Raw genomic sequence first — 11,810 nt, forward strand, 5'->3', positions numbered from 1 at the left:
CATGAAACAATTATGTTTTCATATTCCAACATGGCAAATAAAATGAAGACAACTAATTAGCCTGCCTGTTGATTTAAACATGATATCCCCAGTAGTTTAATTCTTGAAAGCTAAATGTTTTTATATAAAATACAGTAAACCTGTGTTTGAATTTGCAGTACTTACTAGTGAATAGTGTAGGCTATATTTAGTATATTATAATTTACAGTTTCATACTATAAAACACAACAACAGCATCATACTCCCAACACATATTTTACAGCATCATACTGTAAACCAGAGCAGTTATACCGTAAAAGCACAATAACGGTACAGCTGTTTCACTGTAAAAACATATTTACAGCATCATACTGTAAACCAGAGCAGTTATACCGTAAAAGCACAATAACGGTACAGCTGTTTCACTGTAAAAACATATTTACAGCATCATACTGTAAACCAGAGCAGTTATACCGTAAAGGACAATAACGGTACAGCTGTTTCACTGTAAAAACATATTTACAGCATCATACTGTAAACCAGAGCAGTTATACCGTAAAGGACAATAACGGTAAAGCTGTTTCACTGTAAAAACATAATTACAGTAAAAGTAGTGTAAACAGGTAATTGCGCTAACGCACCAGTTACAATGTTTTCCAGTAAGTTACAGCAACAATACAATAAAATGTCCTGAAGGTTCTTACTTAATTGTTAGGCCCCTAAATGAGCGGATACCACTCTGAAACCGGTAATTCAAATTACTAAAGCTTAGATTTAACTCTGACATGCGTTTAATGTCGTTTTTAAAAAAAAATTTAATAAGTAAAAATGCTTCACACAGGATTCTGCTGTATGTTTGTTGTATGCTATGACAGGCCCAGGATTTATGGTTCGGTCACAGAGAAGGTGGTTTCACTCTGACAGGAAGCAGGTGTTACCAGCAGCATCTGGTCAGTGGACATATGATGGCAGTACACACACACACACACACACACACACACACACACACACACACACACACACACACACACACACACACAGAGCTCATGGTGTCTCAGTAAAACCCATAGATCCTGCACTCTCCACACTGACCCTCACTGACGAGGATCCATCACAAGCAGAAGGTTGGAGTTTACTCAAAAGGACTTCATCGAAACACACACCACAGAAAAAGCCCAAATGAAGCCCATGGTCCAGATGAACTCATTGTTACTGGTCATCAACAGTAAATATAAGGAAACTGCGGTAAAATAAATGAAATAAAAACGATACATTTTGACTTTGTATTGCACAACATCACACCAGAAAAGACACCTGTTACATAGAGAAGGCCTATATTAAAAAATCAAAGTCAAACTAAACTAAAGACACACACCCAATCTGTCCCCGTCACAAAAATTTAAATCACGGAGACATTTATCTCAACGCTTCATCAGACATTGACCCTAATGGAAATGAGCAGGAGGCACAAAGTGACGCTTGGAACATGCAGAATTAAACGGTTTGAATGTTTTAGAAGCGAGTTAAATTCCAGCGATCTGACAGCAGCGCCATCGCTTCTGTATCCGAGGGGGGGGGGGGGGGGGGGGGGGGGGGGGCAGAAGAACATACGGCGACGCCGGAGAACATTTTTTGCAGTCGACGCTATAAAACGATGAGAAAAACAGGAACATCTCTGAGCTTTAAGAAATAAAACCTCTTGACGGACAGTTACTGTAATTTGCATAGCGTTATGGATCCAGTACGGACATGTGGCGGCTGGAGTTTGTGACACGTGATCTCTGTCATCGGTGCATTCGAAGTTTGCGTTGTCCATTTAGAAAGAAAACCACCGCTTTAGCTGAAGTCATAGCATTGTGACACTTTGGTAGACCTGCAGAAGACCTTCAGACTGAGCTGTTATCCTCATAGAACCTGGTATGAATGCGTGTTAGTGATGAGGGCGTGCTGGGTACGTTAAGTACGTGGTGTGCTTGGCCTGGCTCATGCTGTCTATCAGGAGCAGCTGGTTGTTGCTGTGGTGGGAGATCATCTCGTCGAGGGTGCCGAAAACCTGCAAAGAGGGAGAACGAAAGACAAAGTCAGGCAATCGAACAAAAAGGCTAAAATTCTCCCAGAATCCCGCTCTCTCTCTCTCTCTCTCTCTGTCTTGTTTCCCCACCCACCCACCTCTTCGTTCTTCTTGCCCTCTTTTCCGAGGGCGTAGCCCCGAGTGTCCCCCAGGAAGCGGATGGGAACGTTGTACACCTTCTGCCGGTAGAGCACGGCGAGGGTGAACGGCTGGCGGCCGCCCTTAGCCGAGCTGTGTCGTATGAGAAATGCGCCGTCCTGCAACGAGGGAGAAAACGGCGAGCGAGGTTAAACGCTGAGGGAAATGGAGAACAAATGTTTTTGGGAATAACTCTGATAAACTCTTGGTAGGAGAACGAGGGCGAGAAAGACAAAAGTGGAAAGTAAGTGTCTGCACATAGACACAGATGTCTCCATTGTCTGTTGCTCGGTTGAGTTGAAATGACCCGATTGGGCGATTGTTAAACCTCGAAATGAAACGGAACCGATGACGGACTCACCTTGTTGATCCTCAGTAAGAGATCCTCGGCCGTCTTCCTGTTGCAATCCCCAGCAAACCACTCTTTGTCCTGTAACGTGACAGAGACACATCAACAAACAGTGAAGCAGTCCTCCCTGACTGGATTTTCATTTGCGCGGTTCGATGCCGTACCTCGTTCCCGCATCGTTTGGTCGCCTTCATACCGCCAGTGGAGGCTTGGGGAAAAAAAGAGAGAAAGCCCGTCATGTGTTTTCCCACGAGTATAAACAATGTTTTATGTTACTTCAAATGAAGAATCTACAGAGACCAAATGATCACAGTCGTCCCTCGCGATTTCAAAAATAAATACTCTCTTTCTGAAAAGAGATGTGAGCTTACCAGCAGGCTTAGTGTCTGCCACAGGAGGGTTGAGAAGGCTGCAATCAAGACCAAAAAATAAAAAAAAGCTAATGTTCCACACTGAATTTAACGCCGATGCGTTGCGGTTTTAACATTTTTTGACTAATGTTTCATCCGACTGACAAACCCGTGCTTAGCTTCCTTCAGGTTTACTGGCAGAGGGGGCTTCACACTGGGTGTCGGCGGGTGGGGTTTGGCGGGAAACGTGGCGGGAAACGTGGAGCGTCTCGCTTCGACTGAAGGAGCTACAGAGACAAGATGTGCATCGTCGTGCTCGAAATCATTTCTTTCGGATGTGTGTGTGTGTGTGTGTGTGTGTGTGTGTGTGTGTGTGTGTGTGTACTGATATCTGACCCGCTTTAGAAGACGGTGGTCTTTACCTGTTTTTAACTCGTTCAAGGAAGGCAAGAGTGAATTCTGAAAGGAGGGAAATGAAAAGCTGAAGCAAATGGTATGAATGAAAACTTCCATTTCTAATTCAGGCCTTAACAATATCGCACTGAGAGGAATAGACACTCACAGACTGAGCTCTGGGAACCGGAGGCTTCATCCTGCAGAGAGAGAGAGAGAGAGAGAGAGAGAGAGAGAGAGAGAGAGAGAGAGAGAGAGAGAGAGAGTTCAGTTTCATTAAATGTTTAGTGTCAGGAATTGACTATATCATCTCTGCCACATTTGCATTTTGCGTGCAAAAACACAGCGTCGCTCATTGTCTGAGGTGTCACGGAGCACTAAAGCTCATCGGACTAGATTAAATCACTGGTGAGTGCATCTCGCCGCGCTCCGGTTTTGGCAGTGGGCGGTTCGACGGCGGCTGCTTTGGACCCAGGTTGAGAGGCGCACTCACATGATCATGGGAGAAGGTGCGAGCCCCGTGACGGGAGGCGGAGGCATCCTCGTCGGCGGCGCACGATGGGTGGGAGAGCAAGCTGGGCAGCGGGAAGAAAGACATTTTATCATCCGGAAAAGAAAAGTCTTGCAAACTGTGCAAACCGTTGTTGTGGCAATTTATCATATTGTGCTTTTAGATATAACTTGTATCATCTAAACCTGAACCTTGGCGCTAGTAACCGTATGCACGAGTGGTTCTCTACTGTGACTATCACTGTCATGTGTTATTCACGTCACTGAGACAGGGAGTCTGGTATAGCGGCCTCGGAGATAGGAGGGGGGGGGGGGGGTGACGCAGATAAACAAGGAGGGCAAGATTTCTAACAAAGGGGGAGAACAGGAGCCGGTCGCTGTGCTGTGAAATCGGGAGAAGACGAGTGTGGAAGGAGACTGTGGTTAAAAAACCCTCTGTTATGACTTGTTATGAGGTACACAGTTTACCTTGTCTAGGGGAAAGTTCAGAGGAGGAGGAGGAGGACATCTCTGAAGGGGGGGGGGGGGGGGGGAGGGGGAGACTTAGGGTATAAATATTGTACAATGTGCCAAAACACAACACCGTGCAGACTTAAAGTGCAGAGCTAGTTGTTGCGAAGCGAGACGTAAAAAACACACCAGCTGTAGGTTCCACATACACGTCATCGTTGTCGTCCTGAAACGCAAAATGACACACACACACACACACACACACACACACACACACACACACACACACACACACACACACGTGAGACACCAGGAAGCAGAGTGTTAGTTTCATTTGTGCTTCGTAACGATTGGCTCGAACATCCGATCATATTCATGCGTGCATTGGCCATTACGACCCGTATATATTACGAGCCATATATATATATATATATATATATATATATATATATATATATATATATATATCCCGTTACACCTTCAAGTTAAGCTTTCTGGTATTGCTGATGCGTGTGTCTCATCTCACCTGTTCCTCGTTCGGATCCAGATACACATCTGAAATGCAGAAAGACAAAACACTGTACAGTACGCCACGTTTTTCAAAAGGACTTTTCCCGTCGTCTTGTAAGTTTCATCAGGATTAGAACGATCTGTCGTTGCACATCATTTAGTTCTGGTCTTCCCAGCTTCGTCGCATTGTCTTCTGACTGTAGCTGCCACTCAGTGGGATGAACAGGAAAGGTATTCAGGTATTCAGAAATGTGTAATAGAGACACGTCTGGGACACAAAAATAGATTACTCATGACCTTCGACCAGACGTTTCAGTCAACCCAGAGAGCGTGGAGATAATCTTCTGTTGACATTGTGACAAGTTCCTTGTCTTTTTAAATGTTACAAATTTTCGGCCAACATAGGTTTTGCCAATGAAATTGCGTCACTCGAGGCGCAGCTCAGCGGCACTACAGCAGGTGGCGCTCTCTTCTTTGTTCCGGTCGCAGCTTCACTACCCACTTCTTCTATTCATTCCTCACAAACTGCTGCTGCTGGAAACCCTAAACACACCAGTCCATGACTGCTTTTTTTGCCGCAACAAGCAAATGCAAAATCTCATGTGGAGCTTCTGTATTCCTACAAACGGCCACATGGCTAATAAAATCAAATATGTGGTTTGCCATTAATACATTTACGTCATTCACAGGCCGATGAGGTACTTCTATGAAAGGACTGTTTGTGGTAGAAGTGACTACGGCACCTTCCTCTGTGTTGGATGCAGGCTCTGGAACGGGAGCGGGGCGGACCGGTGGAGGAGGCATCATCTTTCTCCCGGGTTTCTCAGTTCTGTTTATCTCAGGTGCTGAAGAGATGAAGAGAGGCGTGTTATATAGTGAAACGAACAGTGGCTGCACACGAGTAAGGATAACTCACCTTTCTTGGTTTTGGGATCAGGGAAGAAATCTTCCGCACGCTGTTGAGGTTTCTGTGTGACGGACAATTTAATTAACAGACATGCCTTATCTTTTAAAACAGATTTTAAATGTCTTGAACAAACAGAAACAAACAGACTTCCGGGACACTGAGCTGTGTGGTTACCGAGGGTTTGGGCGGTCTGGGCGGGAGAACAGCCGGCCTCTGCGGAGGCGCGGGTTTGGACGGCCTCTCTGCAAACAAAACAAACGAAAAAAAGCAGGATCGAGGGACATCACTTTCAGGTGAAACGGTGTCCGAGGCGTCCGTTAATATCTGCAGTGCTGTTACCCAGATAGACATTGTCCTCCGCTTCTCTCTGTGGGACTTTCACAGCGGGGCGCTCACAGGGAGGCACTTCATACATGTCGCTGTCGTCGTCGTCATCCTGCCATTTAGGAAATATAACTACTTTTACGTAATAATAATGGCGTAAAAATAAAGATAAAGATCTTTAAAAATGTCTCATTTGGCAGCTTTGATACCTCAAGACCTTGCTGTATACTTACAAATTCCTCCTGTGGCCACTCAAAGCCTGCATTGTCATCTGGGGGGGGGGAGAAAAATACATCAATAATAGATATCGATGTATAGAACCCAGGAAGGAAACGGTGAACCCTTCATTCGTAGGCGAGGTTAAAGCTCACCTGTCCTCCTGGGTGGAGCTGGAGGTCCACTGTGTCTGACGGAAAAAGGAGCCGTGAGAAGCTGCTTTTCATGCATAATACATTAACAGCAACGCTAATGGGGTTGTTGTTTTTTTTTATAATGCACACAATACTTACAGGTTTTTCCATTTTCCAAAGAAGCTCTGAGAAACACAGAAACCTCAGGTGAGTACAGACACGGACAAAAACGAACGTAGCGGCATGTCAGGCTGGTAATCATTTATCATCAGGCATGAGTCACTGGCTGCTTTTTTGGGGGGAAGGTCCCCATGATGGACAATAGAGCTTTATTTAGTGCACCAGGTGAAAACACCTACTAGGTAACACATAAGTCCAAAATGTTTCCGCCAGGTGCACATACGTGTGCACATAATTCAAGAGTGGGTGTAAAGAGAGCTGGAATACGTATTAAATGGTTTAGTACATTATTTTATGTGCATACAGTGTGTGATTATATAGTGAGTGGAATTATTTTGACATTAAAATAACAAAAAAAAGGCTTCTTCCATGAATTCCTAATTTAATATACAAAATAATATAACAAAACCTTCTCAAGTGACTTTAAAGCTGTTTAGAAATTAGTTTTACGTTTAATAGTTGTAGACAAATACATTACTAATCACTGGAAAATGTCATGGTTACTACGCAGATTGCATACAATAAACAAATAAACGATGATGTTTATTTACAGGCTATGATCGTTATTGTACCTTTATTTGTCCAGCTTTTTTTTTTTTGCCTTATTCTCGACTGTTATGTCTGTTTTTGTGTAGATTGAGAGCATTGTATGTGCAAATACTGCCAATAAAGCTGATTCTGAATCTGACTTCATTTACCTCCAGGGAGACATTCACACACTATCCGGCAGTATATAAACTAATAAACTAAAGTAATACAAACATTACGATATATAAATACCTTATTCTTAAATGGCACATAGCCTACTTTTATTTTTGCTACTTCGAGTATATTTAATAACGTACATTTACTTGTAACATAGTATTTCTACACTGTGGTATTGCTACTTTTACTTAAGAAAAAGTAGTATTTCCTACTTTGTAAAAATAGGGGATGAAAACAAGCTGGTCCCAAATAAAGTTGGATGAACATAATTCATTAAGGCAATTAAGCGGAAAGTAATTTTGTTTAATAGAGAAAAATAGACTGCGATATTAAGATGAATTAGGTATAAACAAGGTGGGATGTAAATAGTACATTAAGTAGTTAAAAGCCAAACTAAAGAGTAGACTGTGCCTTAGTTTCGGCTACTGTTGTTTGATTGGTCACTGTAGGTATCAGTCAGTGTGGTGATTGGTCGTAGGTCAGGAAGAGGGCGGGAGAAAGAACACGAGGGAAGAAAGAGAGAGAAAAAAAAGAGGAGACACGCAGATTTAAGAAAAAAGAGCTCGGTGGAGTGACGCTAAATTGACGAAAACAATAGCCGTGCATGCATTTATCCATATTCAATCTCGGTTAATTAACCTGAATGTTAGTTTTTGTTTGTTTGTGTACACAAGCCCGAGTCACACATCGCGTGGCAGTTAGCCGCTAAACTATCAGGATTAAAGATGCTAGCTGCTCGGGTACGGGCTGCTAATTTATTGTATTGCTAGCATCGGTTTAGCAGTAGTGTTGTGTCTTTTAGTTAGCTTGTGTAACTAGCGGGTAAGTGACCGTGTTGGCAGTGCGGGTCCTCTGATGAAGACGCCTGTTGGGCCTTTCAGATGCTACAAGGTAGGATGACCCCATTTCTGACCGCAAAGGACCGTTAGTGTGCATTGTGACGAGGAGCTCATCTCGTCTGAAACCGGTTAAAAGCTCTACTTGTCATTTTAGCATGCTGTCAGCACCTAAGTTGGAAGATTTCAGGATTTCTGAATAGATAAACATAAATACATAAACATGTATTAACTGTATATTAAGGATCATAGTTTCATAACCAGAAGATTTGAAGAAGCTAGGATATCAACGGTGTCCTGATTCCTGCATTGTTGCCCTGCACACGTTGTCCTTTGTCTGCAATGAAGTCACGTAACACGCGTGTGAGAGTCCTGAAACTCGCCTGGAGCATTGACAAAAACAACTGAAAACGTCCGCGGGGAAACCGACATAGCAAACTTCTGGAGAAAGGCTGGACTCTAGCCTTTTCCTGGATGGCGTCCCGGAAAGGGTGCGAAGAGGTGACTTTATAGTTCTGCTGGGGGGACTTCAATGGGCAATGATGGAGAAACCTGGAGTTGGGATGATTGGGAGGAATGGCCTATCTAATCTGAAACCAAGAGGTGCTTTCTTGTTGGACTTCTGTGCTAGTCATGGATTGGCCATAACAACACCGTGTTCGAGTAAAGGGCCGTCCATAAGGTTACTTGGTACCAGGACATCATAGGCCAATGACTCGATGATTGACTTTCTGGTTGTATCATCGGATCTGCAGCTGTATGTCTTGGACTCTCGGGTTAAGAGAGGAGCAGAGCTGTTGACTGATCACCACATGGTGTAGAGTTGGATAAGATGGCGGTTGAGGCTGCTGGACAGACCTGGTAAACCTAAACACACAGTGAGGCTCAACTGGGAATGTCTGGCTGAGGTATAACTCCCACCTCCAGTGTAAGTTATCGTGCATCCCGGGGGAAGCTGGGTACATAGAATTCAGGTGGGCCATGTTCTAAGCCTCCATTGTGGAATCAGCCGTTAGAAGTTGGAAGGTCATCCCTGCAGCAACCTAAGAACCCTTCTTGTGGTGAAGGAGGCTGTCAAGATGAAGAAGAAGGCCTTTTCGTTTATATGGCTGGCTCAGGGATCTCTGGAGCCAAAACCTGGGTGTGGGACGAGTTGGGGGAGACTATGGAGAAGGACTTAAGGTTGGCCTCAAGGAAGTTATGGCAAACTGTTAGACAAACTCACAAAGGGAAAGCAAGGCTTAGCTCAGGAGGAGAACTACTACAGACCTGGACTGGTAATATTGTCAAGCAGTGGGAAAAAGCCCTTTGAGGAACTCCTGAACCCGACCAACACGTCCTACATTGAGGAGAGTTTAAAGTCTCGGGGAAGACCCATCATACCACTGAGGTAGTCCAAAAGCTCCTCGGCGGCATTGGTACAAAGGGTAAATGAGATTCTCCCTGAGAATCTGAAAGGACATTGGTGGTCTTGGCTGACACGCCTCGTCAGTGTTGCGTGGAGGTCGGGGACAGTACCTGTGGAACGGCAATCCGGGCTGGTTGTTCCCATTTTTCAAAAGGGGAACCTGGAGAGTGCGCCCCAATTATTGGGGTATCACATTCCTCAGCCTTTCCGGGAAAGTTTATTCAAAGATCCCGGAAAGGAGACGTCAAAACCTCCGATCCAGGAGGAGCAATGCGGATTCTGAACCTTTCCGTGGAAGAGTGGACCAGCAGCTCTTCTTCATTTTTCACCGGTGAGCTGGAACACTTTTATTGTGAGATTTGTTTGAGGGTAAGAGAAGGTCGTTCACGTATGCTGTCAATTATAGTCCTTTGCAAGAACATCGGCAAAATTCATAATCGGCATCTCTTTGCATTTAGTTTTCCAGCAATTAATTGATTTGCCAACTTTAATAGAGGTAATACATCATTTCAAAGGGTTATTATTTGTTATTTACTTTAAAAGGAGTCTAATTTGTGCTATTTGTGTTTTTGTTTTATTCCAACTGTCAATTCCCTTTCGTTCCCATGTCTGGGGTCGGTTATTTAAAATAGAGCATAGTCAACGTGAATAGATCAACTGTCAACGTTTGACTGTGTCGACATTTTCAACCAAATTTGGTAAACCTTCTTGGTAGCTACCCTAGGGAGCCAAAAAATCCCATCATTCCAGATTAAAGTTGATTATAACTTAGACGTGATGTATCCCTGAAACCTTTGGTTGCTGCCACAGTTCATTCACAATCAGTGGGGTTTTTTAAGCAGAGATTCGTGAACTCTTATCTGTTAGTTCACCTGCAGGGATGTGGCTGAGGTTGGGCGGAGGAGGCGGAGTCAGACACACCCTTTCAAGCAAAATCAGGAAGTGGAGAGACGGTATCTCTGTTTTCCCACAGTGCCGGTAGAGCCGTAGAGGAAGTGTTGACGTTAGGTAAATTATTAAAAGGTGGACAGAGAGCGACGGAGGGAGGGACTGCAGAGTTTCTATCTCGGCACGCAAAATGTCAAGAGCGTCACAGTCGCTGTACTGCTGATAAACGAGGAGCAAGAGATTTTAAAACAAAGTACCGAAGAGAACCGTGCTACTGTCCTGATGTTTACAAACTTCTCCTCTCAGGTGTGAAAAGAGGGTTCAGTGTCCCAGGAGGCCAGCTGGAGGACTGAAGGAACAAGTCACCATGAAATGAAATGAGGTTTGATGCGAAGAAGGACGCACTGACCGTCATTCAAATCTATTCAGACAGTAGAAGTAGTGTATCTGTATTATCACAAGCACAAAATGGAAATAATAACCAGCTATATGTGTGACAATTTTTAAACTAACACCACAAACAATGTGTATACCTAAACACACAATTCTATAGATCGATAAATATTTAAGGGGGATATATTTTAGATTTTTGATACATAATCATCATTATTTGGATACAATAACTAAATACAGCAAATAATAGAACGGTCTGGTAAGTTCAGAAAAAAATACTTTACTGCAACACAGCTTTTAAAACCAGGAAAAGACAACACTTCATATCACAATAACAACATAATATAAATATATTGCCCAGCCTAAAACTATTCAAAAAGATCACCACTAACATTACAAGTTAAAATAAATAAACAAACTCCTCTCAGAATCAGATACAGTGTTTGTATAAAAAAGTAGCTACATTTCAAATAAGAATATAGTTCAAATCATTTCAGGTGTTAAAAAAAACAAAAACAGGTAGTACTTTGTTTAAAATTCAGACAAAACTTCCCCTGCTCGAGTATCAACTGTGACTCAATTGTGACGCACGTTTGAGTGAAATGTAATAAATTCAACTTAACTAGGAAATTCATTTTATGGAGCAGTTCAGCAAACCTGGTTGAGCTTTTATTCTACAGTAAAGCACGATGCTGATAGCTGTGGTAGTTTGCCTTCACACTCCCAAACAATCCCAACTGTGTATATCACAAACGTAAACTAAAGTGTGACTTAAAAAAACCCAAAAAACAGTACTTCACCATTGTCATGATTTTGGGAGTCCGGGTCTCTCAGCTCAAGCCGCGAGGAAAAGGTCTTTTGTTTTTCGGCTGCAGACTGTTTTGGAAAAATGAAAGTGAGCGATACGGAGGGAGCGTGAAGAGCAGCTCTTACTGATCTCATTTGCATTTCCTACCTGTGACAGACAGACAAGCCTCACCTGCTGCCTTTAAATATAGCTGCTGCCACTGCACAGCTCAAACATGTCTCCAGGTTTCCCTACCGCAAACTCTTCATAACCATATAACCG

General features: G+C 43.4%; 1 protein-coding gene across 4 annotated transcripts; it reads right to left on the bottom strand.

The window, feature by feature from the left end:
- Positions 1-991: 991 nt before the first annotated feature.
- si:dkeyp-117b11.1 (SH2 domain-containing protein 6) lies at positions 992-11,810 on the bottom strand. Of its 4 annotated transcripts, none has more exons than XM_068704053.1 (21): positions 11,721-11,810; positions 11,542-11,617; positions 6,491-6,516; positions 6,353-6,387; positions 6,215-6,252; positions 5,997-6,093; positions 5,832-5,899; positions 5,667-5,718; positions 5,494-5,595; positions 4,767-4,795; positions 4,430-4,466; positions 4,259-4,300; positions 3,774-3,855; positions 3,450-3,480; positions 3,310-3,346; positions 3,057-3,174; positions 2,909-2,946; positions 2,702-2,745; positions 2,550-2,618; positions 2,149-2,307; positions 992-2,032 (listed from the first exon to the last, which is right to left on the bottom strand). In XM_068704053.1, the coding sequence occupies exons 2-21, from the start codon at positions 11,548-11,550 to the stop codon at positions 1,910-1,912; spliced, it is 1,236 nt and encodes a 411-aa protein (XP_068560154.1). In that variant the 5' UTR covers positions 11,551-11,617; positions 11,721-11,810; the 3' UTR covers positions 992-1,909. The 4 variants fall into 4 exon arrangements, with proteins under 4 accessions (XP_068560154.1, XP_068560155.1, XP_068560156.1 ...); XM_068704054.1 differs by having other exon boundaries at positions 11,697-11,773; XM_068704055.1 differs by lacking the exon at positions 4,259-4,300.

Source organism: Cebidichthys violaceus, unplaced genomic scaffold, assembly GCF_023349555.1.
Source record: "Cebidichthys violaceus isolate CVI_PGR_0920_01 unplaced genomic scaffold, fCebVio1.0.p SCAF_9, whole genome shotgun sequence".
Taxonomy (NCBI): domain Eukaryota; kingdom Metazoa; phylum Chordata; class Actinopteri; order Perciformes; family Stichaeidae; genus Cebidichthys; species Cebidichthys violaceus.